The sequence below is a fragment of the Salmo salar genome, chromosome 06 (assembly GCF_965601325.2).
Source record: "Salmo salar chromosome 06, fSalSal1, whole genome shotgun sequence".
Lineage (NCBI taxonomy): Eukaryota > Metazoa > Chordata > Actinopteri > Salmoniformes > Salmonidae > Salmo > Salmo salar.
The window spans coordinates 35,625,495-35,652,978 of NC_138296.1; the positions used below are offsets into that span (position 1 = coordinate 35,625,495).

Below are 27,484 nucleotides of genomic sequence, written 5' to 3' on the forward strand. Positions count from 1 at the left end.
CCTTTTCATTTGATGGAAACACTTCGCATTTCATTCGTTTGACTAATGTGAACACCGATATCTCAGGTTATATCAGATGTTCTCTTTTGAGTCTCTTCGGTAACTTGACTTTGGTATCCGTCTGTGTCCGTACTTTGAGTCCCAGCTGCTGGGGTTAGGGGGAGCTGTGGATGTAGCTGGGCTGCAGAGACAGAAGAGAGAGACTGAGAAGCAGAATGGACATCTAGCTTTACAGGCCCGCATCATCAAACTGGAGGGACAGGTATCTATCAACTGTCTTTTTGACAGTGATCTTCCTCTTTCTGCCTCTTCCATAAACAACATTCGGCTCTGACTACGGCGTCTTCTCTTCCAGGTGAGATCTCTACAGCTGGAGCTAGACCAGAACCAGATGTTGCTGGAGAGTGTTCAGCAGAGACACGACAGGAATGCGAGGACCTAGCAGAGCGCCTAGCCACCATCACACATATAGCTGAACAGGAGCGTATGGAGCTGCAGGCACAGCACCAGCGCAGACTGGCCTAAACCCAGCAGGACAGAGACCGAGAGGTGGAGCGACTCAGAGACCTACAGAGGTAGGGGGCTGAAAGATACCACATTAGAGAACAAGAGATTGTGGCCATGCCTGTATTTTTTTCCCTAAAGCCCAGCTATTTTCACTGCTTGTGGCTAAAAGAATGTATGTTATCTTTATATTTCCATAATCTACCTTAATTCTTTCTTTGTCACAGTTTCCTTCCTCTACGAAGTCTATTTTGGAGATGAAGAAAGACCACAAGGATCAGGTCCAGAGGCTGAAGAGATTGAAGGATGAGGAGATTGATGCTGTGACCAGTGCCACATCACAAACCAGGTTACACATGCATTTCTACTCAATACTAATTTTTAACCATACTCTGCTTAATCGCCAACCTTTGCATAAGAATTATACAGAGGACATGCTACATGTAACCAAACTCGTAACTTACTACAAGTTGACATCATATAGCCTCTCTCATTCTGTGTATTGGTGTTGTAGGTCCCTGACAGTGGTGATTGAGCAGATGGAGCTTTTCTCCCACAGGCTGGGGGACCCTTTGTCTCGGGTGGAGAGCACCCACGAGAACACAGCCCAGGGGCTGGAGCAGGGGGCACGGCAGAGAGACGAACAGCTCCGAGGCATCATACCACTACTCAGTTTTATGAAAAGAAAACAATGATTTTCATAATACAGTAGTTTCTATTTATTTTCCCTTCAGTCAGTGAGAATGTCATGACGTTATGTGAAAGTCAGCTTGTCTACTCGTTTCAGTGATGCAGGACCGTCTGGGCCAGCAGCAGTGGGCCATGGCAGAGGAGAGAACAAGGCTTAAAGAAGTCATCGCCAAGATGGACACCCAGCTGGCTGAGCAGCAGAGGCAACTAGAGAAGGTCAGGAGTCACTCAGAGGTTAGGTCTTTGTCGACTGTGCTTCTATCACAGGTCGTCATTGTAAATACGATTCTCCTTAATTGACTTACTTGTATAAATAAAGGTCAAATAAAAATGTTGCCATGTCACTCTGGGGGAAAAAATGGGATTGTAAAGGAAAAAGTGTCTTGAGTGACTTCATTTGAGGTCTTGTGTGTCAACACAGGGCTCCAGACTAACGTTTTCAGTTGGTTGCACCATGCCCCTACATTTTTTTGGGGCAGTTTCACAATAGAACACATTTGAGGCACCATCTTATAAAATCATTCACAATGCTTTATCATCATATATGCAGTCACTAACTATACATTCATGTACATACTATCTCAATTGGGCTGACCAACCAGTGCTCCCACACATTGGCTAACTGGACTATCTGCATTGTGTCCCGCCACCCCCCTTTTACGCTACTGCTACTCTCTGTTCATCATATATGCATAGTCACTTTAACCATATCTACATACTACCTCCATCAGCCTGACTAACCGGTGTCTGTATGTAGCCTCGCTACTTTTATAGCCTGTCTTTTTACTTACCTATTGTTCACCTAATACATTTTTTGCACTATTGGTTAGAGCCTGTAAGTACGCATTTAACTGTAAGGTCTACAGTCGTGGCCAAAAGTTGAGAATGAGACATTAATTTCCACGAAGTTTGCTGCTTCAGTGTCTTTAGATATTTTTGTCAGATGTTACTATGGAATACTGAAGTATAATTACAAGCATTTCATAAGCATCAAAGGCTTTTATTGACAATTACATGAAGTTGATGCAAAGAGTCAATATTTGCAGTGTTGACCCTTCTTTTTCAAGACCTCTGCAATCTGCCCTGGCATGCTGTCAATTAACTTCTGGGCCACATCCTGACTGATGGCAGCCCATTCTTGCATAATCAATGCTTGGAGTTTGTCAGAATTTGTGGGGTTTTGTTTGTTCACCCACCTCTTGTGGATTGACCATAAGTTCTCAATGGGATTAAGGTCTGGGGAGTTTCCTGGCCATGGACCCAAAATATCAATGTTTTGTTCCCCGAGCCACTTAGTTACCACTTTTGCCTTATGACAAGGTGCTCCATCATGCTGGAAAAGGCATTGTTCGTCACCAAACTGTTCCTGGATGGTTGGGACAAGCTGCTCTCGAAGGATGTGTTGGTACCATTCTTTATTCATGGCTGTGTTAGGCAAAATTGTGAGTGAGCCCACTCCCTTGGCTGAGAAGCAACCCCACACATGGTCTCGTAATAGCTTTACTGTTGGCATGACACGGGACTGATGGTAGCGCTCACCTTGTCTTGCTTGCTGCCCTTCTCGACACCAGGCCATCCTCCAAAAATCTTCACCTCACTGTGCGTGCAGATGCACTCACACCTGCTGCCATTCCTGAGCAAGCTCTGTACTGGTGGTGCCCCAATCCCGCAGCTGAATCAACTTTAGGAGACGGTCCTGGCGCTTGCTGGACTTTCTTGGGCACCCTGAAGCCTTCTTCACAACAATTAAACCGCTCTCCTTGAAGTTCTAGATGATCCGATAAATGGTTGATTTAGGTGCAATCTTACTGGCAGCAATATCCTTTCCTGTGAAGCTTTTTTGGTGCAACGCAATGATGACGGCACGTGTTTCCTTGCAGGTAACCATGTTTGACAGAGGAAGAACAATAATTCCAAGCACCACCCTCCTTTTGAAGCTTCCAGTCTGTTATTCAAACTCAATCAGCATGACAGAGTGATCTCCAGCCTTGTCCTCGTCAACACTCACCTGTCTTAACGAGAGAATCACTGACATGTCAGCTGGTCGTTTTGTGGCAGGGCTGAAATGCAGTGGAAATGTTTGAGGATTCAGTTCATTTGCAAGGCAAAAAGGGACTTTGCAATTTATCTGATCACTTTTCATTACATTCTGGGGTATATGCAAATTGCCATCATACAAACTGAGGCAGCAGACTTTGTGAAAATGAATGTGTCATACTCAACTTCTGGCCACGACTATACACCTGTTGTATTCTGCGCATGTAACTGATTAAGTGTAACAGATGTAATTCAATAAATAAGTACATCTAACATGTCCAAGCAGGAATTGAGGATGAACAAATTCATGGTTTAATCCACCCAAAAAATGTAATGTTTTGATTGAGGTGACCAGGTAGCATGTGCAGCTCGCACCAGTGCCACCAATAAGTCAAAGGGTCACAATATTATATTCACAGAGGTTTAGTCTTAATTTGCATAAATGGTTAGCCTTTCCTTCCATTTCCCCAGAATGTTAAATATGATGATTGTGTTGTAGGAGCGCTGGAGAGTGAATGCAGAACAGGCTAAGGCCGACTCATCTCAGAGAAACCTGGTCGAGGAGAGACGCTCTAACTCAGCACATCAGCATGGAGAGAGAGGAGCTGGAGAGGGCAAAAGTAAGACAAATACTGAGGGAGAAGTGGTTAAAGATGTCTGCCAGATCCTTACTCAAGTATTTCCCAACCCTGGTCCTCAAGTACCCCATACAGTACACCTGATTCAACTAATCATCAAGCCCTGAATGAGGTGTACTGTTGGTGGTACTGGAGGACCAGGGTTGGGAAACACTGACTTAGAAGACCCCTACTCCCCTCCATGTCTAGAGTGCCCTGTTGGAGGAGCAGCAGGTAATGCTGTGCAGAGGAGAGGAGGAAGCTGGCGGCTGAGTGGACCCAGTTCCACACCCAGGAGAAGCAGAGGCAGGACCGGGCGGCCAGCCGGGCACTGGAGAGGGATGCCCACAGAGAGGGCTCCATCATCAGCATGGCACAGCAGACTAGGGGCTAGGATAGGACAAGAGGCTTGTATGTCTAGCATTGTCGCATGCAAACTGCCAGCGTTTTACCATGTTCAGGCAATGGAGTTCACTTAACCCAATCATATTTCACTCACTTGATCTCAAGCAATTGAGCTTTGAAACAGGCTGTCTTCTGTAATCACCAGGAACAGGTGGAGCTAAAGCAGCATGAGGCAGCTGTAGCATGGGAGAGGGAGGCTCTGGACAGGGAAAAGGAGAGGCTAAGTGGTACAGGCCTGCAGCTGAAGACACATGCCCAGGAGGTAGAGGCCTTCAGCAAGGTCTGGACCACAACCTCATCACTAATAGCTAGCTATTGGGTTGACAGTAATGTATATAAATCATTGGGTGTATGCGATAGTGGAGGTAGCACAATGTTGTGACTGGGCGCCCTGCTTCGGTATTTGCAGCTGGCATAAGAAAAATATTAGGGGGAGAAGGCCCTACAGGAGTCCAGACAGGTGGTGACTGAGCACCAGGCTGAGGAGCATCCACTCCCAGATGGAGAGACAGACAACACGAGCAGCACCTCCATCAGGTCAATAAGTTGGGTATACCAGCCAATCTCCCACCAGCCTCTGCTGGTACACATCAGGAACAGCGCATTATGGTTGGAATGGTTCCATTCCAGCCAGTCCTCCTATAGCGCCTTTGAATTGTGTACAAATCACATCCAGAGTCATGTAAATGTTACTGTGTCAACTAACCATTTCCCCTTCTGCAGGAGAATGAAGATGACTGAGCAGCGTAGAGAAATGGAGACTCAAACACAGCCTCCCAATCACTCCTTTCCCTCAATCTATGGCCCCTATATTCACAGGTGGGCTGAGCCTTTTACAGATTTTTTCCCCCCCCACCGAATTAACACAGAACAGCATATTTTAAATATTGCAGACCAGTGTTGACAGTACCTCAGATGGCTTCCACCAAGGCTGTTCACCAGCCCTCACCCCTGTTCTTTAGTCCAGATTGGCCCTGCTCAGGCACACAGCAGAGAAGGTAACTAATGCATTACTAACCAAATCAAGTGCTTACAATCGGTTTAAAGTTGAACAGTTTGAGCCAATTTCAGAGGGCCAAAGCAGTTAACAGAAGTCACCTTTGAAATTTACCCTAGATGTTCTACTAAAGACGGAACAAGCAGATTGTTTCAAAATCTTTATTGTAGATAAATGTACTCGTTTAATCTTCTTAGGATTGTAACTTTCTGCAGGATGAGCAGTTCTTCCTGGACACTCAAGAAAGCACCTTACAATTCAGCCTTTCACACTGATTAACTGGGGCTTAGAGCCCTGTGACTTTCTGGTTTTAAGTACGCCATTAAACTTGACATTGTCTAATGTTTGCATTGAACTAGTTTATTTTAGTCAGTCACTGATCCTTCGGTGAATTTCAGTTCTTGAGTCCTGTCCTTGGCACATCTTTGACCCCATTACCTAAAATGAAAAACATCTAGTAAGCCAAGGAAGGCCTCCAGCAGTCAACTGTTACCTTATAAAACCAGAAAGTGAGTACATATGGATCTCCCATCAAGCCTCAGGGGTTTCTATAAGTCAACACTGCTTTTCAGACAGGGATAACATGTTTCATCACAGGCTTGTTACCCTCTTCACATCTGCGCCACCATTACTCATACCATTTAATTATCAACCATGAGACTAATTCAGTTCATGTAGTTACCTGATCTGATTCCAATGGCATTACTTGCTGTATTTTCAGGCGTTCACATCCAGGTTGGCAGACCTGTAGAGAAATTACATTAATTTGGTTCAATGCTACAATTGCCAAAAGCATGGTGACATTCAGGGCTGTGAATTTCTCAGAGCAACTTTATCCAGCATCAGTTATCACATCAGACAGCACTTCCTATGCAGCAATTTCATCTCTGAAACCCATCACCATTATAGCCACTAAAGTAAACCTAAAACCTAGATGAGCGCGTAACAATCAAATGTCCTCTTGACCCTAAGGCACTATAAACATTTGAAATATTAATACATGTTCATCGTGGTAATCCTTTAATGAATCATTATCCCATAATTTCAATCTCCCATCAAGTCTCAGGGGTTTCTATAGGTCAACACTGTTGTTCAGACAGGGATAACTTGTTTCATCACAGACTTGCTACTACACCCTCCACAGATTGAACACCGTTACTTAGCAATCTGACCATCACTTAATGTCCAAAGCAGTGGTTACCTGCTCTAATAGGAGTAACTTCATTGGAACATTTTCATGGGATCACACCCAGGTTGGCAGACCTGTAAAGAAATTACCATGTTCGGTTCGCATTACCACAACAGTCAAAAGCATTATTTCACATTCAGGGCTGTGCATTTCTCCGAGCATCTTCAGTGAGAAGTAAAACTAATCAATGTCTCCATTTGAGTCACAAGAGACCATAGAGGTTCTAGCTAAGTACTTACCAAGCAACTGTCCCTTCACCCTCTGAGGCCACAACACTACAAGAAAGGGTATCAATTAGTCCATTACTGCACGACTTCAATTAATAATCTTGCTATGCAACATGGCTACATATAACCTTGAGAAACTACGCCAGACAATACTGTCACTCAACTGACTACTACCAAAACGTACCCATTCAAATCATGAGTCTTTCATCAAGCCTCAGGGGTTTCAGTAGGTCAACACTGTTGTTCAGACAGGGATAACTTGTTTCATCACAGGCTTGTTAATTAAGTTAGGTAGACACTTCAGACCTGTTCAAATCTGACTGTCAAACTGACCAATTTAAAACTGGTCAAACGTAATCATGGAGATGGTTTTACCTCTTGAGTGCGATGCGCATAGGATTTCTGACGTCAATCCACGTGAGTTAAGATGGGAGTCAATTCAAAGGGCTCTGAAAGATGCAAACAAAGATCAGACCGATACATAGTTAACCACATGCAATAAGATACAATCTACAGTGTTTCCGCGCTAGTAAATTAATCATAAGTGTGCCGCAAATGTTGAAGCAGACCACGTTCCCACACCTCAGGCGATCTGCACAGTGATTACTAAACAAAATCCCAACACTAACTAAAACCCGTTATGTGATAAGAAAAATCAGGTAACGTATGTTCGAACCTGATCTACAGAAACACCAGGGTTCTTGAATGTTATTTAAACAGGCCAGGCCTAGACTTCTGGTTAGAAAGTTAGCTAACGTTAGCTTGACATGTGGCTAGCAGTTAGCCAACTAGCTACTTGAGCACGGCTAACAGTGGTCACTTACAATTTACACTCACGGTGGCTGGTCGACACTGGAGTTCGTAGAGTGTCTTTGAAACATTTTGCTACGAGTTGATGCAAATAGTTACCCCCAAAACCGAAAAATAAATATTCTGCCGGATACATATTCTCTGCACTACATACTTTCGAAAGACTGAAATTGTGTTTATGGTAGGTTTTTATACCTTTCAATACGTCATACACCCATGTGACCAATCTTGGACCAGTAGGGAGTGAGTTTTGAATTTCCCAGAGCAGACCTCAAGTGGCGCACATATCAGGAAGGCTACTTACTCAGCCGTCGGGTGACTTCATGTTTTAATCAGTGGTTGCAATCTGTCTCACTGAATGCACCTATTAATACATATTTGTGATTTCATTTACATATTTTTCTTCTTTCTTTGCCCTCTGTTGCAAGCCAGTGTCCCTTGGTGCACATTTATGCACGTGTGGCACACTGGGGGGCATAAACTCCAGGACATAGCAGGCATATATCCGACTGTGAAATAATAATGGAAATATATATACCGGTAGTCTAGACCTAAATGATTGAACAACATGGGATATTCCATATAGCCTACAAATAGACAAATGAGAGCCTTGGTTTGAAAATACCTAATTGCATTTAGTGAGGCTATAAGAGAGTAATCAATCTAAAGCATTGCATCTCGTCTTTCCTAATAATATTCTAACATCAATAGATCGTATTATTTGCTACTGGTAAAATAGGGCCTTGAAGTAGCCTAGCCTATTCATTATCCACGAGGTAAATAGCAAAGCAGTAAATACGCCTAACTGATCAACAATGTAACCAGTAGCCTGCAGCAAAATGGGTTATGGTAATATTTGCTCAAGATGCAAAACATTTATTATATTCCATGAGAAGAGGTGGATTCCTGACATGGGGCATCCTTGTCCAACTTTCATTTCTCAGTGTGTGATTCCCCTTTTAGTCACTAGGGAGAGACCTTTCAACAAGGAAAACAGCTGGTGGACTCCGGGTCCAACAGCAGTCAAACAGGCAGCGGCAGCCATCCGCAGTCATCCTCATCAACCGCACGCCGATCTGCGGATCACATCGTCCACGGGATGGATAACGACATCACCCAACCTGACCCATCCCGTCAGCGCAATGGTGTCGTGGAAGGGCTTTATGGAGAATTCACGGACTCGCTCAACGCAAAGGTCAGATATTCTGTGAGTTTGACTGAGAGTGCTCTCACTATTCAAAAGATCTCGTCACCTGGACAGGATGAGGTGGTTTTCCATTTAGCTGACTGTCTTGGCTGCCGGGCTTATAAAGTGGAGGACGAAGCGGACGTTGGGGCGTTCTTTACAGCCTATTTCTACCCGTTCAAGAGGCGATGGATAAGCACAGGCATGGCCCGGCAGAAAGTAGAGCAGTGCTTTCGGGTCGCACTGGTCCAGGACCCTCTCACTAATCTTCAAGAGGCAGAGAGATGGGCGCGTGCCATCAGAGAAGCTTCTATCCGTCAGATACCCAGACGACATGGTGAGAAGCAAGGCTGCATAGTTGAAATAAAACCGTTGTTTCTTTCTGGTATAATTATGTTTGATGAGGGCGTAGGTTCTAATTTAATTTAGCCAAACAGCATCAAACTTTAGGCTATTTATATGGATAACCTGAGAAGTCTGTCATCATTGCCATATACTGTGGGTCTATATGTTTCCTCATTTATTTAGGAGGAATTGTATACTCTGCCCAGGGAAATGGGGCTTATAAATTCAGTTCAAAATGTGAGGGTAACTTTCCATCACCTTTATCCCATACTGCACCTAAGGTCCAGTAATTCACAACCTGCTTACTCGGTTTCTATAGAATAGGATAGGCTTAAGTGCCAACTGACTGGGCAAGCTTGGAGAATGTCCTGGAAATGGAATGTTGTTCATCTTGCACACCCAAGAACCAGCTTTACCTGCTGTGGGAGGATGACTGCCAGTTACCTTTCTCAGAGTCAAATAATTTGCATAGATTTGCAACTGTGACATTTCTGTATCATTTGTAAGCGGTCATTTAGTCATCCCAAAAGCAACATTGCTGAACCCAAGTACTCAAGTGATTGAACTCATCGTTTTTCATCTAATGGTGCTTATGCCGGTTGTCTTGGATCAGGAAAACCCTTATTACAACACAACCGTATTCAAAAGCCTGCTTTTGAAATCTTCAGTCCATGTCATAGACTTAGGTCCATGTGCAGAGACCCGACTGACCCTACTGAATCAGTTCTGAACATGAAACAGAGTGCTGCTGATGCTAATTACCCAGTTATCACTTACTGAGGAGATCATTTGGTGTGGATGAAGTTGCCACAGGGAGAGCCATATGCAAAATATTATGCTGACATTCTGTCAAAATATCACACATTATTTTGAATTGAGTTTATCCAAGTTATTGCTACAAGATGAAATGTCTCACATTAATGTGTGCTTCGTTAAATTGCATTATTAGATTGGTTTTATTAGTTTATTCAGATCCCCATTAGCTCTTGCGAAGCAGCAGCTATTCTTCCTGGGCTCCACACAAAAACATAGAACATGACAAGGAACAAAACACTGATACGCTGATAGACAAGAACAGTCACACAAATAAGATAGGAGTGCATGTGCCATGGGCCTAAATTGGCAGAACGTAAGGGAATTTCCATCTGAACAAAAAGGAGAGCTGTCCAGGATATAGTTAATCATACATCTATTCGGATTAAGTTGCAACAAGGAGACACCGTCCAGCATAGAAACATAAAAAACGTCTAACGGTCCTTCTCTGAGAAGGCACTTATATATTAATCAGACAGTACCAAATATTCTCTAAACATCAGCCCGAGAGCCTTTTATGAAGTCAAAATAAAAGACAGGGGCTTTGCCAGCTGCTACAGAATCACACAGTGTTCATAATGTAATTGTGTCCATAGTCCTTGTTTCTTCAGTGGCTCTGGCGTCAATCACTATCGAACGATATGAGAACAATCCATAACATTCAGTGACAGGTCTAGTGACCATCATCAACCCGTACACAAATGAGTATCATAAATAGATCACTGGAAATCATGTATTACAGAACGGGAAAACATATACATATGCTAAGCATTGTGTTAATTATCTTAACTGAATATCAACTTTATTCATCTTAAATATTCCCCATTACACAGAGTGAAGATAATTGTCCATAAAACAGGGGTGCCTGCCTATCGTCTGCTTAGGGGCCCATGCTCAGGGGCCCTCTCTAGACCCCTCAGCGGCATAGTTCTAGAGGAAACGGATATTTGATTTGGCAGTGACGGATTTGGAGTGTTGGTTGCCAGAAATGGAGTCAGGTGTGTGGAATAAGGAATGAGGTCGCCCTGTGAATTGCCCTTTAGGTGTCCAAGGCAACTGAGACAAGGGTCTTTGTGTGAGTTGCACCTTAGGCCTGGAGCCAGCAGGAGTTGGAGTTTCAGAGCTTTGCCAAGAAGACAGATGGTAACCTGACCTGAGAGGTAACTGGTAGCATTCTCTCTGGCCTGCTGGACTTCAAAAGCCACCAAAGAACATTTTTAAAATGTCAATTCGCACATATTAATGAAGTGTCTGTCTATCGATAGCCACTGATGATAAGCCATTGAAATGCTAACAATTGATGAACTGTGGCATGACTCAGGATTCCTGCTCTAGTACAAGAAGGCTTCTCCATCTGTAGTACAGTGACTAATGCATAATGCAATGATATCATTAATTGATACGTTTTTTTTAGCATTCAAGGTTCGGGCCAGACAATAATACAATATTCAACAGAATATATTATGTATTTTAAATGAGTAATGGGAAGCTAATAGATGCAACAAAATATGCCACATTAATTCCTTGTTCTAGATCAGGGGTGTCGAACTCATTCCATGGAGGGCCTAGTGTCTGCAGGTTTTAGTTTTTCCTTTCAATTAAGCCCTAGACAAACAGGTGAGGGGAGTTCTTTACTAATTAGTCACCTTAATGTATGAAAGTCAGAGGGACAGAGGGTGTATGAAAGTCAGAGGGTGTATGAAAGTCAGAGGGACCGACTAATCCCTGTTCTAGAGGGTGTATGAAAGTCAGAGGGACCGACTAATCCCTGAAGGGATATTTATGTTAATTAATTTCATTTTATCTGGTGATGCAGCTGGATAGGTTGGATTAAGAAGGCAATTGCTTTTTTTGCTGTAAGGTTAATGTTTAGGGAAAGCTATCAGACACTTTCAGTGCGTAATCCCACATAATTTTGTTGAAACTGTAGATGCTAGATATTCATTTTTGTATTTTTTTTTATTGTGGTTCAGTCACAGCTTGACTGTGTAAGGACTGCACAGTGTGTGTTTAAGTATCAGCAGTCTACCATTCAGTTCCTGTCACAGCCAGGTCATAACGGACTGAATGAGGCGTAAATAATGAAATCCTCAAACAATGTGATGTACCTTTGCACATCAAAGGCCATGGAAGGTAATATCCTGCTATTTGCAATGCTTAGAGGTACCATAAAATGAATGTCTGCATTTTTGTAAGGAAATTCAGTCTGTCTTGACTTTCAGGAAGGTAAAAAGTTTTCAGTGTGAACTTAAATGACTAAAACCAGATATGAAGTATGTAGAAAAGATAATGGACCTATATATTTTTAAATAAGATCATCTTTGATAACTAACAATCACCAAAATAAAAACTCTGGGAGAATATAAAATTCTAAAAATGTCATGGCCCCCATTGATTTTGTTATAATGTTTGAGTCACTCAGATAGCATAAGAACACGACATAAGCCATGATAAAATTTGTAAAATTGCAGGAAATTAGCTTTAAAACTTCAAAATCTTGTGTGTGTGTTCCACAGAGAGGGTATGTACAGTGAGGGAAAAAAGTATTTGATCCCCTGCTGATTTTGTACGTTTGCCCACTGACAAAGAAATACTTATTTCCTTCATTAAAATGCAAATCATTTTATAACATTTTTGACATGCATTTTTCTGGATTTTTTTGTTGTTATTCTGTCTCTCACTGTTCAAATAAACCTACCATTAAAATTATAGACTGATCATTTCTTTGTCAGTGGGCAAACGTACAAAATCAGCAGGGGATCAAATACTTTTTTCCCTCACTGTATCTGTCACTGTGATATCGCCCTACGGCCCAATGCTCTGCTGGCGCCACAGTGTCTCTCAGTGATGGAGACAAGAGCTGAACGGTGCCCCTGCTACATCAGTGGCCTCTCATCCCAGCCAGGCTGGTCCCCCGGGGCCCTCGTCTCCCGCTCTGCTCCCTCAGACAGGCCTGCCTGTGACAGGCTGTCAGGGCCCCTGGCTCTACCTCTGTGGGCTGGGTGTCTAACCCCCCACCCTAATCTTGGACTCGCTCAAGCTTGTTTGCAGATATGCCAGCTATGTCTGAGTCATGGAGGTAGTGTTACACCTTGGGGACAGCTGAGACAGCAAGCTTTCACTTAAAGCCAATTCTACCAGCATTGTCTTTTGTTTTCCTCAGTGTTCTGGCTGGTTTTCACTTATATTGATGTGTCATAGCAATAATGCGTGGACATAATGAGAGATATTATGTTCTAAATTCATGTGTTTGGTAATACTATATTTATTGCTTTAGTAGTAGATTGATTATACACAGCAAAGTTGATCAGTTAATCAGTTCTGTTCATTTGATCCCAGCCTCAGTACTTGTTAGTACTCACACTTACTCAGCCACCTCACCTCTCTGTTTACCCTTTTCCTCAGAGAAACACACACACTAGCTTGCTTGTCAGACAGCCCTTCAGCATGAGTCAGGGTCACATCTGCCCACAGGCACTTAACCACAGCCTCACACACACACACACACACACACACACACACACACACACACACACACACACACACACACACACACACACACACACACACACACACACACACACACACGACCTAAAAGGTTGTTTCCACAGAAATGACTCTGGGCAGCATGTTACAAAATATGACTTAGGGAATGGGCATCAAAGCCTTAATTATTAAATCAAAAACAAGATTAAGCTGGCTCCTCATTTAGGGTCCTCACTGTTTCAGTAACCAACTTGGCTGGTGAAGATCACCACCTGCAACAGAAGCCCTGTTCATACCTAGTTCTAACATGCGCCTTTTGTCCTGATCTTGTCAACATTCTGATTGTGCCCACATTTTTAGACAGGTGTAGACGATGAAAAGACACATTGTGATTTGATTGTAATCAGATCTTCTTGAGGTAGTCAGGCACTGTAACGGTCTTCGTCGTCCTCGGATGAAGGGGAAGAGAAATCAGACCAAAATGCAGCGTAGTAAGTGTTCATAATTTTAATGTACAACCGAACACTAAAGCAACAAGCAAAACAAAAGAACAACCGAACAGTTCCGTCAGGTGCAAAACACTAAACAGAAAATATCTACCCACAAAACCCAAAGGAAAAACAGGCTGCCTAAGTATGACTCCCAATCAGCAACAACGATATACAGCTGTTCCTGATTGAGAGTCATACCCGGCCGAAACAAAGAAATCCCAAACATAGAAACACGGACATAGAATGCCCACCCAAATCACACCCTGACCAAACCTAAATAGAGACATAAAAAGGCTCTCTCAGGTCAGGGCGTGACAGGTACGGATTGTGTCTGGATATCAGTCAAGTGTAAACAGATCTGGAATGGTCAAACTATTGAAATTATCATTATACCAGCCTCAAACATCATTGACAGATACCACCATTGATATACGGCATCAGTAATTGTCTTAAAATAAATACATTCATGATATTTTGAAAGAATGTCTGTCAAATAATTTGCGTACAGGGAGGCACCAGCTAATCTGGTCACAATGCGGACACAGTGAACGGATAAGAGACACATTTTAATACAATGTGTAGACACGACAAACCTTGATCACATAGTTATTGGATCATATTGATCAGATCACATGTTAGAGCAAGGTGCAAACAATGCTATAATGAACCCTGTATGACTGCTACTGAAACCTTTGTAACTATCAAGCTCTGATAACCAACTTCAATTCGGATAGCTTTGCTTTCATGCTGTATCCATGTGAAGGATTTTTTTTCCTGTGATACAGTATTTCTAGTTCAGTCCATAGGTGCACAAACGTACACTTCTTTTAATGTCAACTCGATATGTTTTCTATACCCAATTTTACCATAGATAGACCTAATAATGATAACCGGTCTTTGACTGGTTAGATCACCTGTGCGCACATATGTTAGAGCCCACCTCTTATTGACCTAGGAACCATGGAAATGCTTCCTCGACATATACTCTGAGGCTTCTGAGAGCTGTAGGCTTTTGAACAGTGGGAGGCCCTATGTTAGAAAGTAACGTTACCAAGTTAATGAGTAGACCAATGTCTAGTTTGCGTCTTTAGTTTTAGCCCCAAGCAACCATTAATGTACTGCTACAGGAGACTGAAGGAGTCAGGAGACAGGAAACACAACATAATACAGCAGAGCATGATATTGCTAACATGGAAATATCTCATGTTCTGTGGTGGTAATTTCGACTCACAAGCTGTCAGGGGAGGATGTTAAACCGCCTCTGTATTTGAGGCACAAGGACTACAGCATTGGCTTTGACCCCTGAGGAGGCAGCGATTGTTCTGTCATCCCTGAACTGTTTAATTGAAGCCTTTATTTGGCTCATTGTATTGAGAGCATTTTATAGAGCTCATTTGACCACACTTGAGTGGAAAAACGACCCTTATAGTTATGTGCCAAACAGCAGCATCCACTATTGTGTCTGAAAGACATGTAGTCAGAGCTTTTGTGTATAAAAGCCACATTGTGTAGTGTGAAGAAAAAAAGACAATAACAACCCTTTGTATGAATGGGGAAGAGTTAGCAAGACTGTGGTTTCACACCTCACTTTGAGATATTTCAGTACCTCTGCTGTCCCTGCACTGGAGCCAAATGAGTAGGAGGTGCCACTCCAGGTCAGCTGGCTGGTAATTGGACTTCTGGGCAGGGACAGGGGAGGCCATTTCCGCTCAGACGACACTGGGCATGAACCAGACAGAGGGGCCTTGTGTGGAGGGACAGTGGCACAGCAGGGTAAGGGTGTACTGGTGCCAGTCCCGTTGGCATGAGGCTACAGGATGGAATTCACAGGGCAGTGCGATGGCTGTTTCACTGCTCCCAGGGGTCCAATTAGGCCCATGGAACCAGTCCCAATGCCCAGCAGAACCGGACTCACACTCACTAGTGGGAAGTTGCTTCCGCATGTGGCACATGCAGGGTTCAGAGGATAATGCTCACTGCCAACCTTGATCCGGTACAGGTACTCTGTGTAATGTCTGACAGGGTTAATTTGCTTCTGAAGTACTACTCATAACCACAAACAAGTGTAATCTCTGTAAGGATGACCCCAATTAGTCGATTGACCTACTGTTTGGTCGATAGGCTGTTGCTTGACCAAGATTCTTTTAGTCGAGCAGTGGCAAATATATTTTAAAAAAATTATGTGGGCTAATCCATTTTGAGGCCGCAGGGATGGCAGACCACAGTATCACCAGTAGTACATTTACCGTTAATTACCATAATTTCTCATTTGGAATTTGTTTGTTTGGTTATGGTAATTTATGTTAATACATTCAATATCTTATCATAATTACAGGTCCTGGGTGGCACAGCGGTCAAAAATACTGCACCGCATTACTGAGGCATCACTACAGCCTGGGGTTTGATCCTAGGCTGTGTCACAACCGGCCGTGACCGGGAACCCCATAGGACTGCTCACAATTGGCCATCCGGGGTATGGGAGGGTTTGACCGGTGCGGCTTCCCTTGGCTCATCATGCACGAGCAACTCCTTGTGGCAGGCCGGGCGCCTGCAAGCTGACTCCGGTCATCAGTTGAACGGTGTTTCCTCTGACACATTGGTGCGGCTGACATCCGGGTTAAGTGAGCAGTGTAATAAGAAGTAGGTGGCCAGGCAGGTCATGTCCCCGGAGGACCTTCGCCTCTCCTGAGCCAATTGAGTAGTTGCAGAGATGAGCCAAGGGACTAATTTGGGGAGAAAACGGGGTAAAAAAAATATGCTTGTGACCGTACCACCTGTTCAGGGTCGGGCCTGGTTAGTACTGGGATGGGAGATCGCCTGGGAATACCAGGTGCTGTAAGCTAAAAACTATATTATTCTTACCGTTGTCATTGTAGGAGTGGAAACGTTGTTGGCAGAGTGCACAACCTAAGTTTTGGTTTATTTCATTCCATTTCCGAGTTGTCAATTTATTCACTGTCTTTTGTTTGAAGCGCTCCTGTCAATCTTGACTAAGTACATGCACCTGATTACACATAGAAGTAGGCCTAGGCTACCTGGCCTGCGCGCAAATGTAGACCTATAAATGTGCCCATTATGGGATCTGATAGTATTTCTGATTGTCTTAACTCACCATCACTGTGGAGCTTCTCAAAGTCATCTTTCCTTCCCCTCAAACAGCAAATAAACAGTCTGTTTTTACATCCATTGAGAATGACAATAGTTCCTTAACGTAGAAAAATTCGCTCCCTTTTGATAACCACTCAGCATGAAAGGGTGAATAAATCTCATGCTCTGATCCGGTTGAAACGTCATAAAATAGGCCTGCCTGATTACTTCTTATCCCTTGCGCAAATAGCCTACAGCTGTGTCTGTTTGGGAAACTCTGAAAGCCCAGGATATTTTTACATATTGGCAATGGCAATAGAAGTAATTTTTTTATTTGAATAATTTTCATTTAGATAGAATTGTGATTAACCACATGACATTGATTTTGAGACATGAGGACTTTAATAGAAATTAAATGAAACTGTTCCACGAATATGTGCATATGAAAATCATAACTGGCACGCAGATCAGGAGAAATGGTATGATAACTTGGCACTCCAAATGGAAAAGGTTGCCAACCGCTGGTGTATCCTATTACCGGCAACTTCAGGAGCATAATGGCAGAATCTGCGAAGCCCAGCAGCAGCGAGAGGAGGATGGTCGGGTCAGGAACAGGTTAGGCTTATTGATCTCTGGCTTCCGCTTTAGTAATTTGTGTGTCTTAATTTTTAATCGCAGTGCTTAAAGCATCAGACAAGCTAAGTAGCCTGCATATAGTTGATTTTCTATAAATGGAAAAATAGATGTTTTTAAATTTGGAACAATCTATTGGTTGAAAGAACAGACGACTCTCGACTAAGATTTGTTTTTGTCGGGGACAGCCCTAAATCTCTCTTATGATTTACTACTCTGAGAAGTCAGTGTCCCCTGTGCAGAAAGACAAGGTCATTTTTAGTAACTACAGTATCAGAGGCTAGGGGTTCATCCTGAGTTAAAAACAACTGTCTCTGAAATTATCTCTCATGGCGCTCTGCAACATCTGAACAAGTTCTGCCAGCTTTTAATTATTCCGTTGGTGTCTGGTAATAATTCTAACGATAACCACACAGATCATAACAGTAGCATTACTTAAAGAAATTCTCCTGTACTTTTGTATACTTTGTAGCCAGTAGTTCTGAAAGTAGCACTCATGAGCCAAAAGTGGTCCCCGAAAATTGTTACCTCACATATGTGCAGATATGTGCACCACGTCATTGCTTTCTCTCTCACTCTGCTCTGTGTGCATCTTGCTAGCTTTCACTCAAATTGCGAGGGGCTGAAGCTCATTGGCTGGAACTCAAATTGCTAGGGGGCTGGCCCACCTGTGGGAAAATGTAGGGAAAATAGCGCAGCCCAGAAAAACTGTCGCTTTCAAACTAGAGATTTGTGGCTAATTTAGGTAAAACTGCAGATTGACACATCCAGCCCAAAGCGGGAGGTTTAAAAAATACTTAGTATTCGCCAAAGTTCCGGAGCATATCTTCAACTAGAACATTAGGCGAATGACTTGAGGTGGCATGTGTTTTGTTAGACTTACATTTCTGGGAAAAAATAAGTGGGTCACAAAAACAATAACGTCAAGCACCATCTGTGAGTGAATGGTGTCACTGCCCTTGGTATCACTGTTTAATGATATCTTTTTGAACAATGTTTTTCTGCCAAGGGATCTAGAGGGTAGAGACTCCTTTCATAACCTCTTTGACATGTCTGAGATTGATGTCAGAAAAACATTTTGGAAGACAATGGAGAGTCACATGATTGATGTTTCCTTGATACTAGAAAATTAAGTGGAGCAATTCTTCCCTTGACAGCTTGAGAATACCAACTCACAAACTATTCCTTCTTCCCTCTTCTGTTTATCTACATCTCTCACTCTATTGCTCTCTTTTTCTATTCTCTCTTTCTCTCTCTCTCGCTCTCTTTCAGATGTGAAGTACTATGAGGTACGGCGGCCCTGCAGGGTCATGGTTCTGGTGAACCCCCAGAGTGGGCGGGGCCAGGCTCTCCAGCTTTTCTCCGGGCAAATCGAGCCCATGCTCACCGAGGCTTCAGTCCCCTACACATTGGTCATCACTGGTCAGTCCCCTACACATTGGTCATCACTGGTCAGTCCCCTACACACCTACCTGCTTGAGCCCTATTATCTCACTGCCCTGATTGCGCGCACACACGCCCACACACGCCCACACACACCCACGCCCGCCCGCCCACACACACACACACACACACACACACACACACACACACACACACACACACACACACACACACACACACACACACACACACACACACACAGTGTTTGACTCTGCACTGCCTTGTCAGATCCCCTGCTCCAAGTATTATATACTCTCAACTACTTTTCACTAACAGTAGCAATGAGTTCAAAGTCACTGAACTCTGCATAACCTTTCACTGAATAAAAGTCAGGTATCTTTGAGCAAGCAGGAACAATCCAAGGAGCGAGAAAGACTTTTAAAAATCACTTCAGCTACACATTAACACCACCACCTATACTTCACCAGCACCCGGTATAGCTGACAAGAAGCTATCTCTGCCAGCGTTACAAACCATCACCAAGACACCTATGATTTGTTCAATGCCTTCTTAACCTTTGAAACAACTGAAAAAGGAGAGAACAGAGAGAGAGGAGAAAGAGTGTGAGTTCAGTCCCAGGGGACATGGGGAAGGTTAGCATCTGGATGGTGATGAAAAAAGGCAGTCTAAATACCGACGGTCGGCGTGACGATGCCGACCTGGGACTGCTGGGAGCTGGGGCTGGGAGAATATGGGTCACCAGAGGCTCTCTCAGCTAGCGCTCAGCTAGCACTGCTTCCCCTCCACTGCCTGGGTACTGTAGCTAGCCTGTCTGAGTGGATTAACCGGCGCCACCTCGCTGCCCTGCCTGCCTCCACTTAGGGAATGGAGCCCTGCAGAACTATCATGTCACCTACTAGTCTATGCCAGAGGACTAAGGCACACTGAGAGGATCGTCTTTCAGCGAGAGGGTGAATCTGGGGTTTTCTGTGGTGTGTGTTCATGTGCTTGTGTGCACCTGCATGTGTGTGTCTCCCTCAGAAACTGAGGGAGCTCATGTGGAAAACAGTAGCTATGTATTCAGGAACTGAGAGCAAAAAAACATTATATTGGGCATGCGGTATCATCCTCACCCAAAAGGGACCTTGGTTCATATCACATGAACAGAGAGTAGCTACCAAGCTATAGCTCATCAGAAGAGAGGATTATGTAAAATCCAGAAAATCAAGAGATGGTGAGTTAGCCCCTGCCTATGTGTGTTTGCGTGTGGCAGTGACCCCGTGAATAGGGAGAGGGCTGGGAAGTGCAGCCTCAGCCTCCAGCCAGCAGCATAGAGTGCTGAGTCAGCCGCAGCAGCCTCCCTCTGTTTTTGCCTGACAGCACAGGACCACATCACTCCGCACTCAGTCTCCCCATACATACCAAACAGCATGGACTTAAAGGAAACTCAGTGGGTGAGGGAGGGCTAGGGGACAGGTACATGTTATGCTAGGAGAGGAGGAGAAGAGGAGGAGGAGAGGAGGAGGAGAGGAGGAGGAGAGGGGGGTGGATGTAGTAATGGAGTTTTCATGGTCATTTTTCAAACCTCATAACACATGGTAACTCAAGCAGAAAAGTAATGCCCTTGTGATGACAATGCCTCAACACACACACACACAGACACAGGCATAGACACACACAATTGCAAAAACAAACAAACACAGTACTGCCTTTAGCAGAGCTGATATTTGCTGCAGAACACAATTCTCAGCTGGCAGAATGGTGCTAGACAGTGTGCTTAGGGGGGATCCAATAAGACCCCCTGCAGCGTAACTGTCTCAAGGACATCTCCAATAAAAACTCCGCTAAGCAAACAGAGTCGGCCCCAGTCGTCACATTAACCATGACAGCAGTGGCAGATGTTTGCACTAAGGCCTGGCTGCTTTGAAGACTGCCATCGGCCAGTTGAATAGCCACTGCATGGTCTAATGTGATATGTATGGACTGATAGAGGGAAATTGAATCCCTTTTCTCTCCCATCTCACTGATCCCTCCCTGGGGGCTTCTGGTGAAGAGAGGCCATCTCTCGGACCTTATTCTCGCTCTCTTTCCTCCCTCCTCCTCGCTGTCCCTCTCTCTCATGGCGTTTCTCTCTGTCCCCCATAGAGCACCAGAACCATGCGAGGGACCTGGTGAGAGAGACTGATCTGTCACAGTGGGACGCTCTGGTCATCCTGTCAGGAGACGGGCTGCTGTTCGAGGTGCCCCAAGTATAGACACTGCATGAACACATTTCCAGCATAGCTAACTTGTCTAAAGTTTCCCTAAGACTGTTTGAATAAGCAGTGGGGTTTGTGGGATACAACTCTCAGTTGGAGGGTCATGGCCTGATGCTGTTTGTGTGTGTTTGCCTGTCCGGTCAGGTGTTGAATGGTCTTCTGGAGAGAGAGGACTGGGAGGAGGCCATCCAGACCCCACTGGGCATCTTACCAGGGGGCTCGGGTAACGCCCTGGCAGCCTCCGTCCACCACTACACTAAGTAAGTCCACTAATGAGACATTTAAATGCATAGAGTACAGTAGAATGGAATGCGATAGGAAAACTGGCCTGGACAAAGAAGGTGATTTATCCCTTTTCTATGGATGTAATTATCACATTAGCTGACTGGGCAGAGTAGGCACATTTCTCCAGAGACAAGGGAGAGAGATGGTGTCTGCTTCAGCTTCACACTTCATAAAGTCCAAGGAGAGTCATTATTTGAGGGTTGCTGATAGCTACTTTTAATGGAGTGATGTAATGGGTTCTAGAGCAACTGGAAATGAAGTAGACTACTACTGAGGTAGTGTCTGGACCGCCTTTATTACTGCTGTTTGTGAAATATGAGCCCCCTACATATACAACATCAACAGAAAAACAACAATAAAATACGCAGCGAGTTGTATAACATCAGATCTCTATCCCAGTTGAATAAAGCTTTGCAACCTATGAACAACCCTAACCCTAACACCCCTGTTCAACCCGAACCAAGCTAACCCTAGCCACAACCCTTACCCTAGCCACAAACATTACCCTAGCCACAACCCTTACCCTAGCCACAACCCTTACCCTAGCTACAAACATTACCCTAGCCACAAACATTACCCTAGCCACAACCCTTACCCTAGCCACAACCCTTACCCTAGCTACAAACATTACCCTAGCCACAACCCTTACCCTAGCCACAAACATTACCCTAGCCACAACCCTTACCCTAGCCACAAACATTACCCTAGCCACAACCCTTACCCTAGCCACAAACATTACCCTAGCCACAACCCTTACCCTAGCCACAACCCTTACCCTAGCCACAAACATTACCCTAGCCACAACCCTTACCCTAGCCACAAACATTACCCTAGCCGCAACCCTTACCCTAGCCACAACCCTTACCCTAGCCACAAACATTACCCTAGCCACAACCCTTACCCTAGCCACAACCCTTACCCTAGCCACAACCCTTACCCTAGCCACAACCCTTACCCTAGCCACAAACATTACCCTAGCCACAACCCTTACCCTAGCCACAAACATTACCCTAGCCACAACCCTTACCCTAGCCACAACCCTTACCCTAGCCACAAACATTACCCTAGCCACAACCCTTACCCTAGCCACAACCCTAACCCCATTATCTTACAGTCCGACAGTGCAGATGGTTATGTTTAAAGTACTGTAACTGTCCAGTGTTTCCAGATCTCTATGAAATATGACCTATAATTAATTACAATATGAGTTAAATAGTGTTCCTTCCAAAAAAAATGTAATTAAGAATGTTAAAAAGCAGCTTTTCTGTGTTAGAATGGTGTGGGCATACCCCAACAACAGAATGGTGTGGGTGTACAGTGTACCGGTCATTAATATTAATGTGAGTAAACTGCTGATTGGCCAGCTCATCCTCCTCTAGACTGCTGATTGGCCAGCTCATCCTCCTCAGGAGTATGACATCATACTCTATGAGGAGATAGCAAGCATTTTTTAAATGGTCAGTTTGAGTTTTTCTCCAAGTTATACTTTAGCCACAAAAACGAGTATAAGAAGAGTCAACAATATTATTTGGGTATGAGTTAGCAGAATATGAATTTAAAAGTGAGATTTTCACTGGACAGTGACTTTAAAACAATGGGATTAGGATTTAACCGGTTTGTGGACATGAACCTAGGGTTAGGGTTATGGCGAGGGTTAGGGTTACTGCTGTAAGTGCAATGTATTAGGGTCCCGTGTGGCTCAGTTGGTAGAGCATGGCGTTTGCAACGCCAGGGTTGTGGGTTCGATTCCCACGGGAGACCAGTACGAAAATAAATGTAAAAAAAAAATATTTAAAAAAAATGTATGAAATGTATGCATTCACTACTGTAAGTCGCTCTGGATAAGAGCATCTGCTAAATGACTAAAATGTGAAATGTATGTATTACCATTCTAGAGTTAGGGTTACTGCTGTAAGTACAATGTATTACCATTCTAGGGTTAGGGTTACTGCTGTAAGTACAATGTATTACCATTCTAGAGTTAGGGTCATTACTTTTGAGTGAAGGAGTAGCTCCGGCTCAATTGAATCAGACTGATACCTAACTGCCTCAGTCTACTGTGAGCTGACTGCTACTCCCTGCAGGTCTCCCCCGGCCTGGGGTAAGGAGCTGCTGCTGAGCTGTGGCTTCCTGCTGTGTAAAGGCCTGGTGACTCGGCTGGACCTGGTCTCTGTCCACCTGGCCTCCAGCCAGCGCATCTTCTCCTTCCTCTCCCTGGCCTGGGGCTTCGTGGCCGACGTCGACATCGAGAGCGAGAAGTACCGCCTCGTTGGCCCCATGCGATTCCTGGTGGGTACGCTGATGCGCCTGGCCTCCCTCAAGGTATATCAGGGTAGGCTGGCATACCTGCCTGCTCATCCCTTCACACCCCAGAACTCCTCCCTCTGCTCCTCTCTACCCTGTGGGCCCAACAGCTCCCCCAATCAGAACTCTCGCCACAACCACAGCACAAACTCCAACCACAACACCGCCCACAACTCCTCCAACATTGCCATCACAACCATGAGGACCGAGCCCCAACCAGTCAACCAGAAGGGGCCTCCTGACTCGCTCCTAGCAGACCTGGAGCAGCCGGTGCCTGAGCATTGGACAGTAGTGAATGAGGAAGACTTTGTACTGGTACTGGCCATGTTCCAGTCCCACTTGGCTGAGGACCTGTTTGCCGCCCCTGGGGCCGCAGCAGACGACGGCTTCATCCACCTGTTGTATGTGCGTGCAGGCATCTCCAGACTAGCCCTGCTCACACTCTTCATGACCATGGAGAAGGGGGGGCACCTGGCTATTGGCTCCCCACACCTTGTGTATGAGAGGGTGAAGGCCTTTCGCCTGGAGCCTCTGTCCCCCGAGGGAGCGATCACTGTGGACGGGGAGATGGTGGAGTACGGGCCAGTACAGGCCCAGGTTCATGAAGGAATCGCCAGGCTCATCTCAGGCTGAGAATCTACTCAGAGCGTCTGTCCTCCTCACAGTTCTGACTTCTCGCTCCCTTTCTTACTCTGTCTACTGTATATACAAAGTGCCAAAGACATTATACCAGCCTTTGGAAAATCTCCCCTCTTTTTTTCTACAGATACATTCAGTATCTATCTCTGTGTCCTGTTTTTTAGACATCCCTCCCTTTCCTCTCCATGCTTCATTCAGGGTCAAAGTCATGCATGTTCTTGCAGCTGGCTGGTCTCAGCTAAGAGTGTGTGTGTATGAGAGTGTGTGTATGAGAGTGTGTTGTGAGCGGTGTGTTTAGTAGGGAGGGGCCCACGGCTGAGGAGTACCTTGTGTGCTCCGCTGTCTGACTTAATAAGTGTGACACATGTGAAGAGAAGCACATTCTTCTGTCCCGCGAGGATGTGGCAGGCAACCAGCTCTACGCCCGCTATCTAGCCCCGGGGTAATGATTCTGTGGAGGATGAGACACAGGCCTGACATGAAGGCCTTCCCCCCTCAGGATATACTGTTCGAGTCATGGATGTAGGTTTTCTATGGAGAAGCACAACGTGGGAGAATGCAGCATTGTAGACCTCCACCAATGATATTAGGTTACTCTTCTCTCTCATCAGTGAAAACCTCCACTTTACCTCTATGTTTAATGGATGGGGTGGAAGGGGTTAGGTGCTAGTGAGGTTTTGTTAAAGCAGCCTGGAGGTTCAGGAACCTGGCCAGCTGAGGTTACCTTCTTATATATCTCGTCCTGCTCCTACCCTGCTGCTACTGCAGCTCTAGCCAACATGCTTCTTGGACCACCTACTTCCTGACACACACACAAACACACAGGCTTGACACTCCCTTTCAGATCTGGAGCACTTAGCAAGGAGGGGGATGGTCTCGTCTGCTACATATGATCCCTTTCTTCTAGCTGTGTTAAGATTGTACTCCCTCCTCCTTCACAAGATTTTGGAGCCATCAGCACCTAATGTGTCCTTATTCTGAAGCTTTATGGGTGAATGAAAAATACTAGCTGATAGAACTACAAGCAGTTGAAGAAGATACAGCACCATTGTCGATTTTTATGAACGGTTTTATTGTAGATAAAATAATATAAATATTTCTGTTGTTTTCTGTCCAAGCACACACTAAGAAGGGAAACAGGGTTTTGCACTACGCTGCACTGCATGGGTCAGTGGGTTTTGCACATTGACTCGATCAATAAGAGTTGGAGCGACCAGGCCAGAGTGCTGTGCTCTCTGCTGGGGCCCTTTTCTTGTCAGGGTGGAGATGATGAGCATTAGTGCACTGGAGCAGAGACAAGCGCAAATGTGAGCATTATCATCAGTTCTCCTCACACCAGTTCATGCCAGGTCGGGTTCACCCCAGAGATATAACAATTACTGGTTTAACTAATCCTAGAGCACACACTTGGTTTGGTTTGACTCAAAATGTGATATGGGTGGAATGGTTTTAATACTGTACTGTATAATGAATCTAAAAGGATGCTTAAAATGACTCTACCTGAAGGTATGCTGACTGCAGATGTGATTAACTTCTCCCAATCTGATTTCAATCTTCCATTTCTGTGCCTGTACCTGACTTTGATATGCCTTTAGATAAATAAAAGTTCAAGTTTTATTTGTCACATGCACAAGTACAGTGAAATGCTTACCTTGAAAGCCCTACAAAACAGTGCAGTATTATATATATATATATATATATATATAGTATTATATTTTATATATATATATATATATAAAAGTATAATTAATAAGAAAAAAAACAAGGGGAAAAACACGAGAAATAAGAAAGAAGAGAGGAAGCTATATACAGTGTCAGTACCAAATTTACAACGTACAGAGATACTGGAGAATTGAGGTAGATAGGTACATCTAGGCAGGGATTATTAAGAGAAAGTGACTTGAGGCAGGATAAATGATTTATTATAATAATATTAAACATACTGTACTGTACATCTTACCCCATACATACCTATCTACCTACCTAATCCTCATTTGTCAGGCTCTGCTGGTGGTATTGACAAGGTCATAGAACATGCGTACACATGTAAAAGCACATATCCAAATTGAGAGATTAGCTATGCAAATGATTTCTATGTGACCCGTTCTGGGACGCCTCACTGCTCTTTATGCAGTGTGAGTGGTCCCCCTAGTGGATTTACCTTAACCAGTCATTGCAGTGCAAGTGGTGGAAGTTCTGACAAAGTACTTGCACATTTGTTTCTATGGTACAACAGTAGTACTGTATAAAATCTTATGATAACTCACTTTCATTCTTTGTATGTTTGGGTGCATTGATTCACAAGCATACTGGCATCCAGATTATGAAAACAATTACGAGCCATTTTGAGTTAAACTACAATCACTTATCATATTGCCATCTGAATATCAAAACCCTGCATTTGAATCACCTCAGGTACGGTAGCTCATGCTAGACTGTATACTGAGTATCATCTCTCCTCAACCGAATATAATCTCTCCTCAACCGAACAGACAAGCGGACATCCATTGCTGACCCTGGCTGACCCTAGTGACTGTTATGTAATATGTACAAGAAAACAACCGCTCTCAACACATCTGAGTGGAGTAATTGCAATTGTGTTGAACTACTGTTATCTTCTCTGTCATGTACCCTTGGCAGGTAGGGTGGACTGTGGAGTGACTACATCATAGTACTGTTATCTTCTCTGTCCTGTACCCTTGGCAGGTAGGGTGGACTGTGGAGTGACTACATCATAGTACTGTTATCTTCTCTGTCCTGTACCCTTGGCAGGTAGGGTGGACTGTGGAGTGACTACATCATAGTACTGTTATCTTCTCTGTCCTGTACCCTTGGCAGGTAGGGTGGACTGTGGAGTGACTACATCATAGTACTGTTATCTTCTCTGTCCTGTACCCTTGGCAGGTAGGGTGGACTGTGGAGTGACTACATCATAGTACTGTTATCTTCTCTGTCCTGTACCCTTGGCAGGTAAGGTGGACTGTGGAGTGACTACATCATACTACTTTTATTAATATTCAAATACTGCTGTAGTCTTCTCATTGCATTCATGTCATTTTTTATGTCATCATTCCCGTGTAGGAGAGAGATCTATATTT

General features: G+C 44.3%; 1 protein-coding gene, 1 long non-coding RNA gene, 3 other non-coding genes and 1 pseudogene across 6 annotated transcripts; 2 read left to right on the forward strand and 4 right to left on the reverse strand.

The window, feature by feature from the left end:
* Positions 1-18: 18 nt before the first annotated feature.
* On the forward strand, positions 19-4,849 carry LOC145850361 (fas-binding factor 1 homolog; annotated as a pseudogene). Its single transcript, XR_014392640.1, has 7 exons — positions 19-262; positions 356-575; positions 732-853; positions 1,019-1,410; positions 3,731-3,851; positions 4,059-4,533; positions 4,663-4,849. The product of XR_014392640.1 is annotated as a fas-binding factor 1 homolog (transcript).
* A 548-nt stretch (positions 4,850-5,397) lies between these two features.
* Positions 5,398-7,668, reverse strand: LOC106606990 (uncharacterized). The gene is made up of 6 exons (XR_001329150.3): positions 7,491-7,668; positions 7,042-7,115; positions 6,679-6,714; positions 6,452-6,513; positions 5,933-5,995; positions 5,398-5,688 (listed from the first exon to the last, which is right to left on the reverse strand). It is a non-coding gene; the product is annotated as an uncharacterized LOC106606990 (long non-coding RNA).
* Positions 6,070-6,142, reverse strand: LOC145879904 (small nucleolar RNA SNORD49). The gene has a single exon (XR_014392790.1). It is a non-coding gene; the product is annotated as a small nucleolar RNA SNORD49 (small nucleolar RNA).
* Positions 6,306-6,377, reverse strand: LOC123743611 (small nucleolar RNA R38). The gene has a single exon (XR_006770467.1). It is a non-coding gene; the product is annotated as a small nucleolar RNA R38 (small nucleolar RNA).
* On the reverse strand, positions 6,874-6,945 carry LOC123743612 (small nucleolar RNA R38). The gene has a single exon (XR_006770468.1). It is a non-coding gene; the product is annotated as a small nucleolar RNA R38 (small nucleolar RNA).
* A 783-nt stretch (positions 7,669-8,451) lies between the features above and the next one.
* Positions 8,452-26,010, forward strand: LOC106606991 (sphingosine kinase 1). The gene is made up of 5 exons (XM_082976508.1): positions 8,452-8,999; positions 18,790-18,939; positions 21,046-21,140; positions 21,303-21,418; positions 23,528-26,010. The coding sequence occupies exons 1-5, from the start codon at positions 8,576-8,578 to the stop codon at positions 24,378-24,380; spliced, it is 1,638 nt and encodes a 545-aa protein (XP_082832634.1). The 5' UTR covers positions 8,452-8,575; the 3' UTR covers positions 24,381-26,010.
* Positions 26,011-27,484: the final 1,474 nt, after the last annotated feature.

What these genes read in the sequence shown, in the direction of transcription:
- LOC106606991 (XM_082976508.1), top strand. Translation starts at nt 8,576, where the DNA reads ATGGATAACGACATCACCCAACCTGACCCATCCCGTCAGCGCAATGGT. An exon ending in TCAGATACCCAGACGACATG is followed by an intron (nt 9,000 to 18,789) that starts GTGAGAAGCAAG and finishes GCTCTCTTTCAG; the next exon opens with ATGTGAAGTACTATGAGGTA. An exon ending in GAGACGGGCTGCTGTTCGAG is followed by an intron (nt 21,141 to 21,302) that starts GTGCCCCAAGTA and finishes CTGTCCGGTCAG; the next exon opens with GTGTTGAATGGTCTTCTGGA.